The sequence below is a fragment of the Panthera uncia genome, assembly GCF_023721935.1.
Source record: "Panthera uncia isolate 11264 chromosome B3 unlocalized genomic scaffold, Puncia_PCG_1.0 HiC_scaffold_1, whole genome shotgun sequence".
Lineage (NCBI taxonomy): Eukaryota > Metazoa > Chordata > Mammalia > Carnivora > Felidae > Panthera > Panthera uncia.
This window is the reverse complement of record NW_026057582.1, coordinates 26815932-26839052: the sequence shown is the minus strand read 5'-3', so window position 1 is coordinate 26839052 and position 23121 is coordinate 26815932. Positions and strand designations below refer to the sequence as shown.

The 23121-nt window shown below is 41.6% G+C and overlaps 1 protein-coding gene across 3 annotated transcripts in view; it reads right to left on the bottom strand.

Moving 5' to 3' along the window:
- Positions 1 to 23121, bottom strand: part of AREL1 (apoptosis resistant E3 ubiquitin protein ligase 1) — a 48219-nt gene that overhangs the window by 10979 nt on the left and 14119 nt on the right. For all 3 annotated transcript variants that reach the window (XM_049612487.1, XM_049612486.1, XM_049612488.1), the window contains exons 2-9: positions 20112 to 20425; positions 15155 to 15215; positions 14046 to 14272; positions 12849 to 13086; positions 3328 to 3497; positions 2908 to 3088; positions 2454 to 2701; positions 650 to 727 (exon numbers count right to left, since the gene is read on the bottom strand). In XM_049612487.1, the coding sequence (XP_049468444.1) occupies positions 650 to 727; positions 2454 to 2701; positions 2908 to 3088; positions 3328 to 3497; positions 12849 to 13086; positions 14046 to 14272; positions 15155 to 15170 (1158 nt within the window). In that variant the 5' untranslated portion in view covers positions 15171 to 15215; positions 20112 to 20425. The remainder of the gene's footprint in view (positions 1 to 649; positions 728 to 2453; positions 2702 to 2907; positions 3089 to 3327; positions 3498 to 12848; positions 13087 to 14045; positions 14273 to 15154; positions 15216 to 20111; positions 20426 to 23121) is intronic.

Below are 23121 nucleotides of genomic sequence, written 5' to 3'. Positions count from 1 at the left end.
CTCCTAACATAAAATATAAGAAGGGTGTACTCTTGAAACCAATATTGCGCTGTATGTTAACTAACGAGAATTTAAACAAATAAAAAAACTATCAATGTTATTATAGGTAAATGTGTGTGTGTGTGTGTGTGTGTGTGTGTGTATGTGTGTATATATACATATAAAAACACACATACACTGTTGAAGGCAGGAAGGATATACAAATACCTGATGAGGTTGGGCAAACTGGCTGGAGGAAAGCAATTTGCCTTTAGATTCCAAAAGCTCGGAAAGTTAAAACAAATGTTTTTAATAAACGAGAATGCTCATTCTAAAAGAGTTAGCTTTAGCATGTTGGAAAACCAAGCTTGGGCCAGAACTGCCAACACCTTCTCCATTAACTTAGTCTCGGGGCAAAAGAGAACTGTTGAAGAATTCTGATTTGCTACCAATTCTTGTTTCTTTAGGCATGTGTCTTTCTAGAACTTCTGTATCCTTCATGCCATGTCGTGAGGACAAAAGACGACCCTTTCTTTATTCAGCAATGAATTCCGTGTGCACAGTAAGAACTTCCAGAAACACCAAAAGCCCTTCTAGGAATAAACGAAAGGCTGAAACATTCCAGAATTGAAGCCTGCTCAGCATAAACCAAATGTAAGGTTGAACTTACTTTTGTTCCTGGGCATACTCGGAAGGTATAAAGGCGCCAGGGAATGATTTTCAGGTAGAACTCCTTCACTGAGAATTGCTGGAGGGACAACATACAGAAAAGGAAGTGAGTGATAAATAAAAAGGGTCTATCTGGGTACTGTAATTAAAAAACCAGAGTCCCTACCTCCATTCCTCATAACCCTTTCCCTCTAGGGACAAAGAGGATACTTTTTTACTACTAAAATAAAATAAATAACATCAATTCTATCTTAAAACAGGCAAATTGAAAATATTACTCTGACAATGCAATTTCACACAGAGACATTTCATAATCTTCCTATTCAAGTCTCACTACCAGTTCTAAATGTCTGAGATCAGATTTTCACTTTATGAGTAAACATTTTACCTAGAAACAATCAAAATTTCCTTCTGTTCAGCTGAGTGCTGCTCAGACTTACTCAATGGACAGGAGATACCTGTGGCCCCTACCCACTGCTTTATCTCTATTAGAATGGTAACCAGGGGGGCCCCTGAGTGGCTCAGTCGATTAAGCATCCGACTTCGGCTCAGGTCATGATCTCACAGTTCGTGAGTTTGAGCCCCGCGTCTGGCTCTGGGCTGACAGCTCAGAGCCCGGAGCCTGCTTCAGATTCTGTGTCTCCCTCTGTCTGCTCTGCCCCTCTGCTGCTTGCAGTCTGTCTCTCGCATTGTCTCAAAAATAAATAAACATAAAAAAAAAAAAATTAAAAAAAAAAAAAGAATGGTACCCAGGATTTGCCACGGGAGGCCAGGTGGGGGATGGGAGGGTACAGGTGGTCTGCGGTTGCAAACAAAAAAGAGCATAAAAATAGGTGAGAATAAAGAAGGGTCTCTTTATACCATTCTAAAAAAGAAAAAGACAAAACCAATCACTTTTAATCTAAAAAAAACCTGTTATCTAAATGTACAGATCTGGCTTTTTCTTGATTTAAAACAAACTCTTCATTAAGAAAATTTCAAACACATGCTAAACAAGGGAAAATGGTATGATGAACCCATCATCAGCTTTAACAATTACCACCTCGTGGTCAAACTAGCTTCATCTGTACCTCACCCTGGCCCTCATTCCCACTCCCCTAGTTCAAAGCAGGACAAGCTTTTAATGACACTTAGCAAAGTCTGAAGTAGAACGGAATTGGGACTCAGTTTTGGTTATGAGATTAAAGGGATAGAATGGGATGTTTCAAGAGCTCAGCTTTCCGAGGTCTGAATGAATAAGCAAAATACAAATACTCAAAAGAAAATCCTAACACAAAGTGCCTCTTAGCTCAGGGGCCTTGGGAAGTTCACCTCCCTGCCTCTGCCAAAATTTCTGTGTTCCAATCTTGTAGCCTGAGAGAGACATGCATTTATTGTGGTTTCATGAATCCAAGAATGAAAGATCAAATTGTTTCAAAACAGCAGAAGGGGCCAACAGTAATTTTTATACTAGTGAAAAATTTTTAATGGTCAAAAGTAGCTTTCTTTAAAACTCTGAGAGCCATTCCTTGAAACACCTTCCCAGAAGCAATCAAAGGGCAGAACGCCTCAGGTGCTCTAAAGCACCAAGGTACACAGACCTTCTAGACAGTCTTAATCCAGTCCAGTCCAAACATGTGCAGCAAAATGGGGGGGGGGGCAATCTTCTGCTCAAGCTTAAGTAGCCTCTCTTGGTATCCCAGAAAACCTACAAGTCAAAGAACTTGCCCTGACTCTCACACTAATGCTTTGTGGTTTTATTACCGATCGCCAAATATATGCAGGTTTAGGCAAGGGGATTTTGGGACAAGAGCGAGCGGTCCAACCTTTGGGGACACGTAGCAGTACACCTTCTTCGGTTTCTTCAGCTTCTCAGGGGTCTGGCACTCAGAGGGTGAGTCTTCATCTTCCTCCTCCATGGCTGTGGAAGGCCGGCGCTGGGAGGAGCTCGTGTGCATGGGGGGAAGGTGCCAAGGTGTGCTGGTACAGTTGGTGGCATTATAAAGATAAGCCTCAAAGTAAATGCTCACTCCCGAGGTGGACACGTTGCGTTCGACAATATTCTTCTCATTCTCTGAAGCAGTAACAAGGAACAAGGTTGTGAAGTAGGAGACGTGGGAGAAAAGGAAAGACCTGTCACTAGACCTTTAGTCCAGAGGACTCTAAGCCAAGTGTGGCTCAGATGGCAAATGTCTGTGAGGTTGGTCAGAAGAACGCAGACAACACAAAGAACAAGTGGCCTGGGACCAGGGCTAAATCAGAGCTTTTCTTTCAACTCACCACTTAGGACAATGATGTCAAATTCACCATTATTGATTGGCTGATTTTGGTATGAAATGCAGGCATGGAAGCAGCCACGAGAATGCAGGGTGAGTCGCAAGAACACCTGGCAGGTCTGCCTGTTGGAGGTCACAGACTTCTCAAACGAGACACCAGAGCTCTCTTCTTCTTGAGGACCGAGCTACAAGAGGAAAACCGAGTATCAGTGAACATAGAAAATTTGCCCTAGTGCATGGCAGTTTACTCTTTACAAAGAAGTTTCCTATTACAAGTTAATCTAAGCCTCATAATTACTAATGGGATTGGGCACTGTCAGATGAAGGAAGGACAGTACAGAAGTCAAGGTGGAGATGAGAGGAAGTGAATCAGTAAGGGTGAGAATGACAGAAAAGGAGCACACAGAGAAGGGAAGCTGCTTACCTCATGAATGGACAAACTGTAATTGTGCTCATCTCTCAAGGACGCGGAATTGTTGGTAGGGTTGTCGTACTCATCTCGGGGCACTATTTGAAGGGTGTGTGGCTGTCCACAGGTCAATACAAGAGTAGAAAAATGGCACACTATTTTGGTCTTGGAAGGAACCACCATTCCTGAAACAGACAATGGAATCTAATCCTTAGCGGGCAGCTTATCCGAGCACAAAGATCTCTTCAATCAGTGAGTCCCAGAGAGCTGGGTCCTGCCCAATTCTTAGGGATAAACACCACCATGAAGAGGATGAGAAAAAGAAAGAAAAAGATTAATTCAAATGAACCGGGGAACTCATTTTCACAAATTTCTAACCACTGCTGCACTACTAACCATTGCTACACTAAACAAAAGGAGAAAAGGACTCACAGGAAACAGAACTGAAAGCTACATTGTGTCTACAGTCTCACTGGGAACCTACAAGTGAGGCAGGCCTCAGAAATTGGCACTAAACAACCACAAAACAAAGAAACAAAAAAACTCAGAAATGCTTAGGTGGAAATCTAAGAACACATGTACATGTAGTATGTTGAAAACTAAAAAATGCTAGTGAAAGAAATGAAAAGGTCCACATAAAGTCAGAGGTCACCAAGTTCGTGAACTAGAAAACTCAACATAGTAAAAATGTCAATCCTCTCCAAATGATATTCATGTTTAATATCATTCCTATCAAAATCTCACCAAGAGTTTTGGTAGATATGGCAAATATTGTTCTAAAATTTATATGGAGAAGAGTTAAGATGGCGGAGAAGTAGGGGGACTGGGATTTCCCTCATCCCTCAAACACAGCTGTTTTGAGGTCAGAACACTTGGAACACCCAGGAATACAGGCTGCAGAGTCACAGAACAATCTCCGCAAGTGGACAGAGCAGCTTGACGGGACAGAGGTTTGTGTATGAGAATTGGGAGAGATAAAATGGGCAGTGCAGGAATGGAGGGGAGGCAACCCCTTCTGTGGAGAGACAAAAGGGAGAGAAAGGCTACGGAAGTATGATATTGTGTTTGGACAAGAGAAAACCCTCTCCAGACCACGGACTGGAGCACAAGAAATACGGAGAGTGCCAGTGTCTACTTTGCAAACAGCCGTAGGAGCTGAAGATCAGCGTTTTCAAGGGTGTGTGACTTTCTCTGTACCGGAGCCGCTGCCCAGTGCACATGCCTGGCGGGGAAGGGAGTCAGCCCCTGGGCGCGGTAGTGATCTCAGGGGCACATTGGGAGAGGACAGTCCCCTCCCTCGAGTACCGTGGTTCGAGGATTTATTGCCCCCACAAAGGATAAAAGATCTTGCAGGAACTGGCCAGCCAGAGGCCCTTTGTCAGATGGGTGGAGTGGCGTTACCCTAGAACCAGGTCTGTGTGGTGCGGATCCTTTAAGATTTTTGAATCTAAGGGTTCTGAATACTAGCCTAACGCCTGGGAGGCCCAGGACAAGCCCTGGTCCAGGGAGGAGGGACTGGGGCGTCTCCATTTTTCTCCCCATCACCAAAACAGTGGGGCTTCAGGGAACAGGACAGCGGCCCCCAGTGGAGGCGATGCACTGACCAAACCCTGCCCCTCCGTACCTGGTAACTGCTTATCTACTGGAGCGGGACTGACACTGACCAAACCAGAGTGACACTGACAGAGCCAGACGGCCTCTCCTGCAGACCAGCATAGCCACCGGTCCCAGGCCCCAAAAGACAACTGTCCTGCAGTTTTGTATGTTAGTCTGTTGGGTTTTCTTTTCTTTCCTTCTTTTTCTTTCTATCCTCTTTTTTCCCCCCCTTTGGAATCAGGCTCATAGTTTCTGATTTGATTTTTGGTCAATTCCTACTTATATAATATATATAAATACATAATATATATATTATGTCTATATATTACATACAGACACATATAAAATATAATATACATATGTACATATATGTCTTTTCCTTTCTTTCTCTGCTTTGGTTGTTTGTTTAATCAGGCATTTTCACTCTATTCTTTTTACACACTTTCTGTATCTCTTTCTTTATTTTCTTCTCTCTCTCTGGATCAAGCCGTATAGTTTCTTTGATTCTCTGCCTGGTCTTTTTTTTTTTTTTTTTTTGGCCCCTTTCGTTTTTCTCTTTGTTTGGGATAAAGTTCCCCCACCTTTCCTTTTTTCCAGGGTTGCTTCAACGAACATGCCAAAGCACACCTGGTGGAAGGTCCAAACAATCCACCACTATGAGCAGTGGGGATAGAGCAGCCAAACACACAACAACAGAGTGCACACAACACACTCCGGAAACAGTTCCTGAAGTGCTAGACCCTGGACAGCGTATGACCCGTTTTTAATACTGCACTCACAGATATGGGACACATAACAAGCTATTAAAACACGTACATGACAGGGGTGCCTGGGTGGCTCAGTAAGTTAAGCATCCAACCTTGGCTCAGATCATGATCTTGCGGTTCATGAGTTCAAGCCCTGCATCGCAGGCTCTGTGCTGACAGCTGAGAGCCTGGAGGAGCCTACTTCAGATTCTGTCTCCGTCTCTCTCTGCCCCTCCCCGACGCATGCTCTGTCTCTCTCCCTCTCTCTCTCTCAAAAATAAAAATAAACACATAAAAATAAATAAAACACGTACAAGACAGAAACCTGACCAAAATGGCAAAATGGAAGAATTCTCCACAAAAGGAATTCCAAGAAGAAACGCCAGCCAGAGAATTGCTCAAAACAGATATAAACTATATATATGAACAAGAATTTAGAATAACAGTCATAAGACTAATAGCTGGGCTTGAAAAAAAACACAGAAGAGGAAAATACATTGCAATCCAGGCCTATCTCAAGAAGCAAGAACGATCCCAAATACATCACCTAACCTCAAACCTAAAGGAACCAGAAAGGCAGCAGCAAAGAAAGCCCAAAGCTAGCAGAAGAAGACAAATAATAAAGATTAGAGCTGAAATAAACAATACAGAATCCAAAAAAACAATAGGTCAATGAATCTAAGAGCTGGTTTCTTGAATGAATAAACAAAATTGATGAACCCCTAGCCAGACTTCTCAAAAAGAAAAAAGAGAGGACCCAAATTGATAAAATCACGAATGAAAGAGGAGAGATCACAACCAACACCACAAAAATACAACAAATTATTAGAGAATACTATGGAAAATTATATGCCAAGAAACTGGACAATCTGGAAGAAATGGACAAATTCCTAGACACCCACACACTACCAAAACTCAAAAGTGAAGAAACAGAAAATCTGAAGACCAATAACCAGCAAAGAAATGGAATCGATTATCAAAAATCTCCCAACATATCAGAGTCCTGGGCCAGATGGCTTCCCAGGGAACTTCTACCAGACATTTAAAGCAGACTTAATACCTATTCTTTTCAAGTTGTTCCAAAAAACAGAAATGGAAGGAAAGCTTCCAGACTCTTTCTATGAAGCCAGCATTACCTTGATTCCATAACCAGACAAAGACCCCACTAAAAAGGAGAATTACAGGCCAATATCCCTGATGAACCTGGATGCAAAAATTCTCAACAAGACACTAGCAAATTGAATTCAACAGTATATTAAATGAATTATTCGCCATGATGAAGTGGGATTCATTCCTGGGCTGCTGGGCTGATTCAATATTCACAAATCAATCAACATGATACATCACATTAACAGAAAAAGGATAAGAACCATATGATTCTGCCAATAGATGCAGAAAAAAGCATTTGACAAAATACAGCATCCTTTCTTAACAAAAACCCTCAAGAAAGTCAAGATACAAGGAACATATCTTAACATCATAAAAGCCATATATATGAAAGGCCCACAGCTAATATCATCCTCAATGGGGAAAAACTGAGAGCTTTCTGCCTGAGATCATGAACACGACAGGGATGTCCACTCTCACCACTGTTGTTTAACATAGTATTGGAAGTCCTAGCCTCAGCAATCAGACAACAAAACAAAATAAAAGGCATCCAAATTGGCAAAGAAGAATCAAACTTTCAGGGGCGCCTGGGTGGCTCAGTCGGTTGAGCGTCCGACTTCGGCTCAGGTCATGATATCGCTGTCCATGAGTTCGAGCCCCGCGTTGGGCTCTGTGCTGACAGCTCCGAGCCTGGAGCCTGTTTCAGATTCTGTGTCTCCCTCTCTCTCTGCCCTTCCCATGCTCATGCTCATGCTCTGTCTCTCTGTCTCTCTGTCTCTCTCTCTCTCTCTCTGCAAAAATAAACTTAAAAAAAATAAAAAAAGAAGAAGAATCAAACTTTCACTTTTCACAGATGACATGATACTCCACATGGAAAACCTGAAAGACTTCACAAAAAAAAACTGCTAGAACTGATACATCAATTCAGCAAAGTCACAGGATATAAAATCAGTGTACAGAAATCAGTTGCATTTCTATACACCAATAATGAAGCAACAGAAAGAGAGATCAAGGAATCAATCCCATTTGCAATTGCACCAAGGACCATAAAATGCTTAGGAAATAAACCTAACCAAGGGGGTAAAAAAAAATCTGTATGCTGAAAACTATAGAAAGCTTATGAAAGAAACTGAAGATGACACAAAGAAATGGAAAAGCATCCCATGTTCATAGATTAGAAGAACAAATATTGTTAAAATGTTGATACTAGCAAAGCAATCTACACATTCAATGCAATCCCCATCAAAATAGCACCAGCATTCTTCACAGAGCTAGAACAAACAATCCTAAAATTTGTATGGAACCACAAAAGGCCCTGACTAGCCATAATGTTGGAAAAGAAAACCAAAGCTGGAGGCGTCACAATCCCAAACTTTAGCTTGTATTACAAAGTTGTATCATCAAGACAGAATGGTATTGGTACAAAAACAGACACAAAGACCAATGGAATAGACTAGAGAACCCAGAAATGGACGCACAAATATATGGCCAACTAATCTTTGACAAAGCAGGAAAGAATATCCAATGGGAAAAAGACAGTCTCTTTAGCAAATGGTGCTGGGAGAACTGGACAGCAACATGCAGAAGAATGAAGCTGTATCATTTTCTTACACCATACACAAAAATAAATTCAAAATGGATGAAAGACCTAAATGTGAGACAGGAAACCATCAAAATCTTACAGGAGAAAACAGGCAACAACCTCTTTGACCTCAGTCAAGGCAACTTCTTACTTGACATGTCTCCAAAGGCAAGGGAAATAAAAGCAAAAATGAACTATAGGGACCTCATCATGATAAAAAGCTTCTGCACAGCAAAGGGAACAATCAAAACTAAAAAGCAACCAATGGAATGGGAGAAGATATTTGCAAATGACATATCGGATAAAGGGCTAATATCAAGAATCTACAAAGAACACCCGAAAAACAATCCAGTGAAGAAATGGGCAGAAGACATGAATAGACACTTTTCCAAAGAAGATATCCAGATGGCAAACAGACACATGAAAAAATACTGAACATCACTCATCATCAGGGAAATACAAATCAAAACCACACTGAAATACCACCTCACACCAGTCAGAGTGGTTACAAGTAACAACTCAGGAAACAACAGATGCTGGTGAGGATGTGGAGAAAGGGGAACCCTCTTGCACTGTTGGTGGGAATGCAAACTGGTGCAGCCACTCTGGAAAACAGTGTGGAATTCCTCAAAAAACTAAAAATAGAATTACCCTACGACTCAGCAATAGCACTACTAGGAATTTATCTAAAGGATATAGGAATGCTGATTCGTAGGGGCACATGTACCCCAATGTTCACAGCAGTGCTATCAACAATAGCCAAATTACGGACAAGAGCCCAAATGTCCACTGACTGATGAATGGATAAAGAAGACGTGGTATATATACAGTGGAATACTACTTGGCAATGAAAAAGAATGAAATCTTGCCATTTGCAACAACGTGGATGGAACTAGAGGGTATCATGCTAAATGAAATAAGTCAGAGAAAGACAGATATCATATGATTTCACTTACATGTGGAATTTGAGAAACTTAACAGAAGACCATAGGGGAAGGGAAGGAAAAATAAGACACAAATAGAGAGGAAGGCAAACCATGAGAGACTCTTAAATACAAAGAACAAACTGAGGGTTGATGGGGGTGGGGGGGTAGAGGGGATGGGGAAAATGGGTGATGGGCACGGAGGAGGGCACTTGTTGGGATGAGCACTGGGTGCTGTATGTAAGTGATGAATCACAGGAATCTAGCCCTGAAGCCACAACTACACTGTATGTTAGCTAACTTGCCAATAAATAAATAAATAAAAATGAACAATAAATAAAATACTCAGGTAAATGACCTCCCCCCAAAATAAAACAAAATAAAATTTATATGAAAAGAGAAAGGATCTAGAGTAGCTAAAATAATTCTGAAAAAGAGTAAAGCAGGAAGAGTCAGTTTACACGATTTCAGGATTCAGTATGTATCTACAGTAATCCAGACTCTGTAGTACTGGTGGGAGGACAGACCCATAGATCAATGGAACATAACAGAAAACCCAGAAATAGACCCCTACAAATATGCCCAACCACTCTAACGAAGGTACAAAAAAAGGGCAATGTTACAGGGAAAAGATGGTCTTTTCAACAAATGGTGCTGGAACAACTAGACATCTAGAAGAAAAACAAAAACAAAAACAAAACCTTTACACAGTATACAAAAATTAACTAAAAATGGATCAAGGCCTTATATATAAAATGTAAAGCTAGGAAATCTTTAGGCAAAAAAAACAGGAGGAAACCTTTGGGATCTAGAACTAATCAAAGAGTTCTCAGATACCTAAAGTATGACCCTTAAAAGAAAAAAATGAATAAAGTGACTTCATCAAAATTAAAACCTTTGCTTTGTGAAAAACCATGCTAAGGGGATGAAAAGAAAAGCTAAAGATTGATAGGAACATATTTGCAAACTACATATGTAACAGAGGACTCATCTGTAGAATATATGAAGAACTCTCAAAACTCAATAGTAAAAAACAAAAGCATCTGATTAGAAAATGGGCAAAGACACTTCACCAAAGAGGGGAAACGGCAAATGAGCACATGAAAAGACGTTCAACATCATTAACCATTAGAGAAATGCAAACTAAAACCACCACACCCTTAACAGAATGGCTAAAATTAAAAAATTAAAAAAACAGTGACAATATCAAATGCTAACGAGAATGTGAAGAAACTGGATTGTTCATGCATTGCTGGTGGGAGTATAAAATGCTCCAGACACTGTGGAAAAGAGTTTGGCAGTTTCTTAAAAATACTAAGCGTGTAACTACCATACAACTCAGCAGTTGCATTCCTGAGCATTTACACCAAAGAAATGACCACTCATGTTCACACAAAACCTCTACATGAATTCTCATAGGTTTATTCATAATAACCCCAAACTGAAAACCACCCAGATGTCCTTCGACTGGGGAACAGTTAAGCAAACTGTGGCACATTCACACCATGGATGACAACTCCGCAATAAAAAGGAGCCAACTGTTGATACATGCAACAACTTGGATGAATATCCAGAGAATTATATTACATTCTGGAAGTGACAAAATTACACAAATGGGCTGCCAGGGGTTAAGAAACAGGTAGGTGGATAGGGGCGCCTCAGTGGCTCAATTGGTCAGGCATCCAACTCTCAGTTTCAGCTCAGGTCATGATCTTTGCAGTTCATGGGTTCGAGCCCCATGTTGACGGTGCAGAGCCTGCTTGGGATTCTCTCTCTTAAAAAAAATAAACTTAAGGGAAAAAAAAAAACAAACCCACAGGTGGGGGGTGGGGAAACAGGTGTGGCTATAAGGCAACATGAAGGATCCTTATGGTGACTATCAATGTCCATAACCTGGCTGTGATATCGTACTTTAGTTTTGTAAGATGTTACTACCATTGGGGGAAAATGGGTCAAGGATACACCAGATCTCTTGGTATTATTTCTTACAATGGCAGGAGAATCTACAATTATCTAAAAACAGAGTTTCATTTAAATTTAAAAAATAAAAGAACTGAGACATATTGTAAGGATATGAACTGTTCCCTGGTGGCAAGGGGATGGGGTGATGATAATTCATGGGGAAAGGAGTCTGTGAGTCACTGAAGTAAAGGGGGAGATACATGGGGATGGAGATGGCTTGGGAGCCACCTTGTCCGCAGCCTTCTTCCTTTACAAGAGAAAGAAAACTGAGGACCAGTCAAGCAAAAATACACAAATCTTAAGCCCTTCTTGTTATGGTTTGACTCCAAAAGGTTCCCAAACTCCTCTCATTTCTGTGGATACCAACTTGGCCAGTACTTAATGACACCCTCAAAAGGAAGCCAAGGCAGGGCACAAAGAGCAGACAGGATCTTAACACACTACACAGATTTGTTGCAGAATCAGAAGTCAGAGATTACACCTTCCGGCTTCAAAGTCAGTGAGCATCTATTATCTGGCATAAAGGATATGGGTGGGGAAGATAGAGGTCTCAATTCTTATATACCAGCAGCTAGGGCAGACACTTTGCCATGAGAAGTAAAACACATATTGGTAGCAAGGGTGGAATTAGGTTGAGGTGCTTTTACTTGAAAAGATTTCAAACATTAGAAAAATTTACCTTTTGTCTCTTCTGGCACCCTTGCCTCCCAAGAACTTACTAGGCTGATGACCCAGCAATTCTACTTTTAGAGAAATAAAACCATATGTCCACACAAAAACTTGTACATAAAGGTTCACACCAGAATTACTCGCAACTGCCAAAAGCAAAAACAACCTAAATGTCCATCAGCTGGTGAATGGATACATAAAATGTGGTATATCCATACAATGGAATGTCATTTAGCAATAAAAAGAAATAAAGTACTGATTCATGCTATAGCATGGATAAACTTTAAAAATATCATGCCAAGAGAGAGGCAGTCACAAATGGCCACATATTGTATGATTACACTTATATAAAATGTATGAAGTAGGCAAACCTACAGAATAAATAAATGATTACTTAGGGATGGGGGGTTGGGGAAAATGGGGAGTGACTGTTAATGGGTGCTGAATTCTTTTTTGGGTGATGAAAATGCTCTAAAATGGACTGCAGTGATGGTTGTGCAACTCTAAATTGTTAAAACCACTTATCTGTATATTTTAACTGGATGGATTATGTGCCACAATCCATGTAGATGGGAAAGCGTTTTTTAATTTTTTTATTATTTTTTTAATTTTTATTTATTTATTTTTTTTTAATGTTTATTTATTTTTGAGACAGAGCATGAACGGGGGAGGGTCAGAGAGAGAGGGAGACACAGAATCGGAAGCAGGCTCCAGGCTCTGAGCCATCAATCAGCCCAGAGCCCGACGCAGGGCTCTAACTCACGGAGTATGAGATCGTGACCTGAGCTGAAGTCGGACGCTTAACCGACTGAGCCACCCAGGCGCCCCGAAAGCGTTTTTTTTTAAAAAGACAAAAAGCAGAAAGAAAACCGAAGGAAGGGATGGCAAAAGAGAAATAGCAAAAAAAATAAAAAAAAAAAAAAAAAAAAAAAAAAAAAAGAACAAACATACCAGGCTGAAAAATCTTGTAGTAGGGACTGTAGGCCACGTTTAATCCACCAAGCTTTACTGAGATTTCGTAACGCCCAGCCCTGCGCACAGTGAAGGCCACCTTGACCACATTGGAACTGGGCTCCTGGAGCACTTCCTGGGTCACTGGAATTTCCACGGCCAGCTCAACATGAGAGATGTGAACTCTCAGTCCCACAGGCCGGTGTGCAGGAAAAGGCTGCCCGTTCTTGTAGAATAACTGCAATGAGGAGAGAGGGCACTCGTTAGTGAGCAGGAAGAGAGAACTCTGACCCACCAGACTGGAGAGGGGGTGGGGCAGGGAGGAGGTAGCTGGCAAATCCCAGTACCCACTCATTCTTACTGTGCTGCTCACAGGCACAGAGAGAAACACCACACCTCAAAGAAAACCATTAAATCATGAACAGATTCTTAACTTGTTCAGAAGGCAGGGATAAAATATACATTTTATTTTCAACTTGACATTTCTGAATGCATTTCAACTGGACATTTCTGAACCACAAATGCTGCCTCCTCAGTATAAGCAGCCCTTTTCATTATATTATCAGTGCTAAACTGAATGTAAAGGTAAGTCAGCGGATACCAGTGGCACGGAGTGAGCTAAAGCACCAGGCAGGGCTGGGGGGAGGGGGGGCGCAGGCTATCAAGCCAAGCAGAATGCTGCAGGGGAGAAGTCATCACAGGGGGTGGCAAACTTTTCTGTAAAGGCCAGACAGTAAATATTTTGGCTTTGTGGGTCATACACAGCTACTCCACTCAACTGTGGTTAACTACTCAAGTGTAAAAGCAGCCGCAGGCAATACGGGAAGATGGATGGGTGTGGCTGTGCTCTAATAAAATTACATTTGCAGAAACAAGAGGCCGGCCTGATTTGGCCCTCAGGCCATAGTTTGCCAACCCCCAGTCTAGAACACCTATTCCTTCGGTAATAGTTTTCTTGTTTTGAAAAAGTAACATCAAGTTTTCAACATCTTCAAAGCTAAGCACCTACAAGACCAAAATGATAGAGAAATTTGTGACCCTTCAGATATTAACACTTCCCAAGTCCCTGGGAGGGGCTGAAAAACAAGGAAAAAATGTTAACATTCCAGGCCAGCACCACCAACAGGATGAACTGGGCTCTGGAAAGCAAGTGATTCAGAAAACCCAATGGGTATGGAGACAGAAACATTCCCTTACATGCACTCGGAAGGCCATGCTGTGGCCCACCTCATAGGGGTCCTTCCAATCCCAGGAGACTTTGCAAGACCGGGGATCCAGGTAATTTCCCCGCACGTAGTCATAAATAGTCCGGTCCCCTCTGCGCTCACGGTCCTCATTCTGGAGGAAGCTGACTACACGTGCGGCAAGCTCAAAGAGGAACTTAATTGTGAAGAAGAACGCAACCACAGACACTGTGATTCCACCTATGTAAAAGAGAGAACACACATACCTCCTGCCAGTTACAGCCTCTCATTGTGGAAAAGACCGGCCAACTTTCAAAAAGTAAAAGAAGTTAGGATGCGATACAAGACTTCCAAGGAAACATTGTACTGGGTCACTACCTCTGTGGGTGAAGAGAGGAACTTCTACATCAGGGGTCAGAAATTACAGGCCAAATCCCATGCACTGCTTGTTTTTGTAAATAAAGTTCTATTAGAACACAGCCCCACCTATTCATTTACCTATTGTCTAGGGCTGCCCTAGCCCTAAACCAGCAGAATTCAGTAGTGGTGCAGAGCCTGTACGACCTGGGAAACCAAAATATTTACTCTTTGGCGCTTTACGGGAAAAGTGCCAACCCTTGTTCTATACCGTGGGCCACATAAAATGCCCACCCCCTACATTCCTGCCTATGCTAGGCCCTCACAGAAGCAGTAAAACGAATGAGAATTCTAGTCCCTCCATTTGGAAGTCTTCCCCTCTTTTGTCCACTTAGCAAAAGCCCTCCCCAGTCCTCACCTGAGTTAGGGGTTCCCTCTTCTGGGCCCCCTCAAACTCCTCTATATTCACCTATTATAGCTTTTCTCCCCTTGAGCATCTTCCCCTTCATCTTATGAGCTTCCTGAAGGCAATTTTTGCCTTATCCGACTTTGACTCGGCAGGAAACAGTATGTGGCATGGACCAGAATTACTCAATAAATATTTCCCAAATGAATGAATTCCACTGCCAACTCTGTGAAGGTACATTCTGGCGTGAACAGAAATATTTCTAAGTCTATTTTCAAGGGGAAAGGGGGTAGACGGGGAGGCAAAAAGGATGTAAGCAGCCCTAACAAAAATAATAAAGAGCTCCTTCCACAACATACCAATAACGTAAAACATCAGGTCCCTTCAGTGCCGCCAGACAGCCGAGGATCACAGCTGCAGCTGCAAAAGAAAACTTGTTTAGTGTTCTCTCCAATTCTTCCTTACAGCCATCTCAGAGAGAGACAAAGAACACAGGGCTTGAGTCAACTGACTCTGGCCTTACTGTGTCCCTGTCCTCTCTCTCTCCAGTTTGACAGGTGCCCTATGACAAATTTCAGCGAAATGGTGACTACATCATTTCTCCTAAAGACTTCCAATCTACGACCACCCTAGGAATACCGCAAACAGCCACTTGCTTTATTGCTAATTACAAAATGCAATAACATGGCTTTCATCTTCTTAGATCCAGGGCCCAAGACAGTTTCCCTCCCCCATGCAAAGTAGTGCTAATTAACACAAGCAAAAAGGATAATGGAGTCACTTTCCCCTTCTATTTGCCTTCTGGAAGTAATTCATCTAAGTAGAAATAGTTATATCAAATGTGGATTTTTAAAAGCAAGTATTATTATCATCATGCTGGCATTATGTAATTAAAGTGAACCACCGGTCATCCCAATAAGAAGCAGCGGGCATGTAAGAGAAGTCACTTTTGCTGTTACCAATCAGACAACAGGTCCCATGGAAGATGAGCTCAGCAGAAAGGCCAAGGACGGGAACAAAAGGAGGAGATTCTGTTTATCCTAAGTGATGCCTGTCAAGGTCAGAACAATTCAAACAGGGGCCAGGGTTCAAGGGGACACTTTCACTGTTACTAAACTTATTTCCAGAATAAGACGTCAATCTTCATCACTCGTTTGAACCACCCAAGGTATTGCCAAGAAAAAATGCCATGTACACTGACAGTGGTATCGATCGCTGAGTTTTGACCTTAGTAGAACCTGTAAAAGCTCTCCATTCTGTAATGCAGTGAATTCATTCAAGTCAATGTATATAAGGTTATAATGTTATCTCAACTCAGTGCCTTTTATCTGCACTAGAATATTACTTAGAGACAATATGGCTGAAAATGTCTAGGCTCAGATTTGGGAGGGACCAAAACAGGTTGTTTTTGTTGTTGTTGTTGTTTATAAATAGGGTATGCTTTTATGTCTAACTGTACTGGAAAATTTTAAGTGAGAGACCGGAAAATGCCCATTAGCTCCTCTGATAGCAACAATATATCCAGTGGAATCCACGGAGAGTAGGTAATTTGAGGAATGACCATGTCAAGTTTCATAGAAATCCCTGTTCAGACTGGTCTAAAATCTACTGGCAAAGAAATCCACACAGGGAACATTACCACAGTCAACACACATGGATTAGGTTGCTCCCGAAAGGGTCAATTATAAAAAGACAATATACAGACCCCAAATCTGGGATCACAACTACTGAGCCTCCTGCCCAAACAGGCAGCTCATATCCCGGAACCTTATGCTGAAAGCTGCTTTCGTCTCTCAAAAAGCATCTGTCTGCACCTTACACGATGTGCTAGATGATTTCGTAGAACCCAAACTGGCAGTTTAACTGTCCAAATTCACTGAAATACTCCCTCAGTTGGATGTCATTCAATCTGATCCATGATATGAAAATTTGGCCCTTAGCAAAGCTGTAACACTCAGCAGAGAAGAAAGTATATGTGGCTGATGTTATAGGACTTGTGGCCTCAAGTCTCTTACTCCTTGGAGGAACAAGAACACCACCAAATGTATGGCATTCCCAGCATTAGGGCTGGGAAATTCCTATGTACTACCTCTGACAACTATAAGAAGCTTTACCGCGAGAGGTGGTGGACGAGCAGTAAGTCAGAGGCCTGCGAACCGGTTCCAAGGCCACAACTATGTGACCTGTCCAGGCTTCGGAACTCTCACTGCTAAAAAAGAACTGAGATTTACTAATTTCTATGGCACCATCTCCTTTAGTGCGATAGGACTTCAATATAACTCCCCACAGCCATCAGGACTCTAAAATCAAACAGTAGAGCAAACAGGACAATACAGAGGGTGAGGGCGTGGACTCCAGAGCCGGCCTACCTGGGTTCATACCTATTCTCTGTCACTCACAGTGTGACATTAGACAAGTTATTTCATCTCTCTGTGGAGAGCCAGTTTCCTCATTTGTCAAATGGGGTAGATCTATGTGTACCTCACAGAGGTGCTGTAAGGATTAAATGAGTTTACACACGTAAACAGCTGAGAATAGTGCCTGGCCTAGAGTGAGTTGTCAGTTTTAATTGTTATTAAAATCATTACCAATAGTGGTAGTGCCATCACTATCCCTTTGCGTCAGAGCCAGTAGAAAACTCCAGGAACCTCTCTACTGGCCACCACTTTCTCCAGTGGGAAATGCATCAGAATTGTCTACTGAAGGTAGGTAATTCTGGCTTCTCTTACTGTGTTTCAAATCTCTGCCTACATGGGAGTTCTTCACACTATTCCAATTTTATGCCTGAAAATATTTATAATGAAGAATTCAAATTCATCCAACAAATAGTGGGTACTTACTTAATGTGCCAGGTACTGGGGGAACAGTGTTGGGACAGCCACAGTCTCAGTCCTCATGAAGCTGGCAGTACTGAGCTCGACCTTGCTGAGTCCTTGTCCATTTTCTCCCCCACTTATTTTTCAACCAAACCGTCATCACTGATCCAGAACACCTAGACCTTTTCCAATCAGTCAATTCTACATTTCTACTCCAATTCCCTTTATTATTTTAAACCCGGATACCTATTACTACTTTTTTCCAAACCACTCTCCTCTCTTCTCCTGGAAACCTCCTTATGGCCAGGGAATTAGCTCTGTCGATTCACTGCCCTATGATCTGACTTTTACAAAACCTCCCACTTCTCTACAATAGCTCTCAAGAAACCCCCCAACAATAAATATCTACCCATCTCTCAGCTGTCACATTTTGAATTTGCCTTCCTTTTACATTTTCCTCCTGTCTTGTTCCTCTTGAATGCTGTCACAAAGCCTTCCTGTCTTTATCACTCAAATCATTTTTATTCCAGATTTCACTTCAATTCTGTAAGCATTTTCTGTTCTCTGACTCTGGCAAGGCTCTCCCTGCTCTGTCTCTGCTCCTATCCCCACCCACAGTATTCCCTTGGCTTCATCTCCACAAAACCTTATTTTTTCCTATGATCTACCTGACTCGAGTCCCTTCTATCTTTACATATAGGCTCTGAAACACATCTCCATGCTTTGCAAAATCACTTCCTCTGCCTAGACTAACCACTCCCCTCTCATGTCTCCATCCGTGGGCAATCTCCTAACCCTAAAGTCTAGGGAAGGTCCTGTCTTCCTTGAAATCTCCCTTGAGCCTCAATTTAGAAATTCCCTCCCTAGTCTGAATTCCCACACTACTTTTATTTATCTTTTGGCACTTACATTCTCTTTCATTTTAGTCCTGTGTTTGTTTTATTTTCCATTTCAGAGTGGTAACATGAGGCAAAGACTAGTCTTCAGAATTCTCCACAGCGTCCAACATAATTGCATACAGTAATTGCAATAAGTATGAATGAAGTATCTGAACAGATAGGGTCAAATGTCTGTTCTTTCCTTTGTCCAGAATGCCTAGGGATCAGGAACTTTCTAGACAGGACCTCCTTTTAGATACAGTTTTTAAAGACTTCTGTAACTGGCAGTATATTCACTTGAGCCAGGGACTGTAAACTCTTTGGACCACAAGTTACCAACTGATTTCAGTTCTACAAGTATATACCAAATACCCACAACTAGAGTCATAGGTTCTCATGCATGGCCTGGTATCTGGTTTTCTGGTTCTATCTTCCTTATCTTGAGCTTTTATTTTTCTATAACAGTTTCTATAGCACCCTCCACTTTCTGCTGCTTACACTTCTCCTTCATAAAATTATTCTGGAACTCTTCCCAAGTCTAATTCAAGCACAAAGAAGCAGTATGTTAAGCCTCTGCCATACTAATTCATGCAATTTGGCTGCACGAGTATTTTTTTTTCAAGTTCATCTCTTTAGTGTTCTTGCTTTTACACAATTCAGCAAACTGGAACATTCTAAGCTAGAAGAATAACAGTAGTAGTAACATAATACTCCCTACCTTTACTAAGCCGCTTACAATAGGGCAAAATACCGCACTAAGTGCTTCTATGTGCTAGCCTAAGTAATTGTCCCTGTAACAACCTGGCAAAATAAGCACTATTATTCTCATTTTACAGATAAAACAACAACAAAGCTGGGCTTGGAAAGGACTTGCTGAACATCTCCCAGCTGGTTAAATGACAGAGCTGAGACTCAAGCCCATGCCTGACTCTGAAACCCAATGTTCTAAACCTCATACAACACTAAATCAGGAAAGGAAAGGAGTCATAGGGACAGCGAGGTATTTGGGAAGAGGGAAGATTTAAAAAAAACAACAGGTAAAAGAAAGTATGAAAAACATTACTTAATCTTCCTGGGAGGAATCCCAGCACAAGGTTAAAATTAGAAAAATAAATGCTTATGGCCCCTTTTTAAATCTTTTGAAATAAAAATAAAGCATGACAAAGGAAAATGGAATGCAGTACCAATTATCTAATGCAGAAATATCACTTGCTTACTAAAAGATCCCGGGCAAGTTGCTTAATACTACAGTACTTTGGCTCACATTACCTACAAAAGGCGGGGGAGGGGGAATACTTGAAAACGCCTGTCTCAAGGGAATGTTAAGAGTTGACTAACGGACACATTCTAAAACTCTTTGCTTTTTTAGGAGGCTAAAGATTTGTAATTACGATAGGAAATAAATTTTAGCCTGGACATCGAAGATGGGTTGTGAAAGTCATTTCCCAGAAATAGAGAACGGATTTCTTCATCCTCAAAGGTGCTCTAGGGCAGGGGATCAATTCTAACTGCAACTGTGCACTTCAACAGCTATCCGTTGCTGAAAAGGCTTAGGAACTGGTCCCTGAGTCCACTTTCTGCATTCCAATAACAAGTGAATGTTAACTAGTCTATGGTCTTACCTTTAAACGAGGGCCCATGTTCTGAGCACCAGGTCGAGCACTCCTATTCACCAAAGCAGGTAACTTCTGGCACCATTCACCTTGTCCTCCAACTTCCACAGGAAAGAAAACTGCTGCAAGGTCAACGGAAAGTGTCTGTCCATCAGACACTCACTGAGGATATGTCACAGGAGCAGAGGGTCAATAGTTCTGGATGAACTGGATGAATTCCAGGGTGGAGAAATACAGCCCCAAAACCTGTTATCCCGGACTTCTCTCTAGGGCATGGTGCAATCAACTGCCAAAGGATGCATCTGTTCTCTTGTCCCAGGATCCTACCCGACAGAGAAAAAAAGGTCAGTAGAAGAGGTTTTTATTTCTGAAAGAGAATCCCCAGAAAACAACGAAGAGGATATAGAAGAGGCAGGAGAAATTCCGGGGCACTAAAAACAAGCAAGGCCTGGTAAACTTGGACCAAGCTTTCCCAGTTAAAACTCCACAAAAAGGGGCAATGGCAACCTCACTGCCTTAACTGTGTCACTCCCCAGAAGGAAGCTCCAGCTGACTGTGATCCTTCATTAGGAGCAACTAGAGACAGCTTTAAAGAGTGAGCCTCATCACTACCACATGCCTAATTCCAGTTTAATAGGGCTGCGGCACAGGGGCTGAGAATAAGGTGAAGAGATATGAAAGCACAGGATAGGTGGGGCCACAATGCAGAGGGCCTCATATGCCATATAAGGAATCACGGCAACACTCACTTGGAAAGGGGAAATCACCAAAAAGCTCCAAAACCTAATCTATCTGCCCATGAGGTCTGCTCCCTTCGCGCCCACGTACGCATTTCCAAGACATGGTTTAACAATGCTGGTTTTATGTTTTAAATAGTGTTATTTACTTTTCTGAGTGAGGAAACGAAAATCTGTGGACTTTCAAGATAAAGTCACTAAGTAAAGTCTAGTAAAGTCAGCGTGTAACTCAAAGATATTCATGAACTAAATATAGCAGAAAGGGGGTTATGGCAAAGCATACGCAAACAGCCACCATAGAACAAATGAGAAAAGACTACTCATCGCTAAACAAAAAGAGATTCTCTTTCCACATGGTGGGAACCGCGCTCAGTGCTTCATACATATTAACTTACAACCCCAGGGCACAAAGGGAATTATCCCCCTATTTTACAGATGAGGAAACTGAGGTACTCTCTCAAGATTACGCACATGAGTAGTAATGATCAATTAAACCCAGACAACCTGGGCCTAGAATCCATGCTTTTAATGACTACCCTACTTGCCTCCCTACCGTGGGGAACCAAGAAAGAAAACCCACAATGTTAGTAAGAACAGCAGAACAGAATAAGTGAAGGCTAGCCGATCAAACAAGTTGGCAAACTTTTATAATAAAAAATAAACAAGTATTTGTATTTATTTTAAAATATGGTGATAGAATTGCCAAATACGTGAGCCAAAAGCCGGGTCAACCAGCAACTGGAACCAGATTACAGGATCCACAAGCAAGATAACAGTTACATAAACTGTAAGAGATCAATTAGAATGCTATCTAAGCATTAAACAATGACACCTTTTAAGGAATAACAAAAGAAATTTCTCACAAATAAAATGTTAAATACAAAGTAAGCACAAAATTATTTACATGGCATGAGTGCAATTTTTAAAACATTACATTACATAAACAAGACTAGAAGGAACATAAAAATACTAGTCATTTTTTGCTGTATGAAATTATAAACAACTTTCATTTTCTACCTGTACCTTTCAGTGTTTTCCAAATTTTTACTGATGTAAGAACATATTAAAAGTTTCTACTTCTGGAGAACAAATAACTTTTTGGGGGAGAACAGGCAAGTTATCCTTTTTTTCAAATAAGGAGTATATAAATTAGCTAAAAATAAAAGAACGTACTGAAATTTTTTTTAAAAAGTTTTTTTAAGATTTTTATTTATTTTTGACAGAGACAGAGCACGAGCAGGGGAGGGGCAGAGAGAGAGGGAGACACAGAATCCGAAGCAGGCTCCAGGCTCTAAGATGTCAGCACAGAGCCTGACACGGGGCTGGAACTCATGGACCATGAGATCATGACCTGAGCTGAAGTCGGACACTTAACCGACTGAGCTACCCAGGCGCCCCTGAATGTACTGAAATTTTATTTAAAAAATTCCTTTAATGTTTATTATTTATTTTTGAGAGACAGACAGAGCATGAGCAGGGGAGGGGCAGAGAGAAAGAGGGAGACACAGAATTCAAAGCAGGTTCCAGGTTCTGAGCTGTCAGCACCAGAGCCTGACGCGGGGCTTGAGCCCATGAACCGGGAGATCGTGACCCGAGCCAAAGTCAGATGCTTAACTGACTGAGCCACCCAGGTGCCCCTGCAATTTTATTTCTATTCATTATGATCTTAGTGGGTCTCCAGCCCTGTAATCAGCTATTTGGTTATTAAATAACTCCTAGTTTTTTTTTTTAAAGATTTTATTTGTAAGTAATCTCTACATCTAACATGGGCCTCGAATTTCAACTCCAAGATCAAGAGTTGCATGCTCCACAGACTGAGCCAGCCAGGTGCCCCAAATAACCCCTAGTTCTAACATCATCTTTACTGCACCCACCACAATCTACCACGCATAACCCTTTACAATGCTTCAGTGTCTCTAGTAAGCCTCAAAATTCAGCTCAAGCATCATCCCCCTTCCTGGTCCAATTCTCAGGCCCTCTGAGAATTCCCCCCATGCCAGGCAGAACCAATCATTCGCTCCTCTGTGATACGCCTATGCTGAAGATACCTCTATTATAGCATTTATTAGTCTGTATTATAATTGTTTATACAGTAGTGTCTCCTAATGACTTCTGGGATCTCAGAAGACACTGATGGGTCTTACTCTGCTTTGTCTCCCAGTAGCTAGTATACTGTTCGGTTTATCTCTTAACTTTGATAAGTTCCCCCAAGTGATTCCTATAAATATTGAAGTCTCATAAGCTTGGTCTAGGCTCTAGGGCAGTCCCTCTGAGAAGCGACC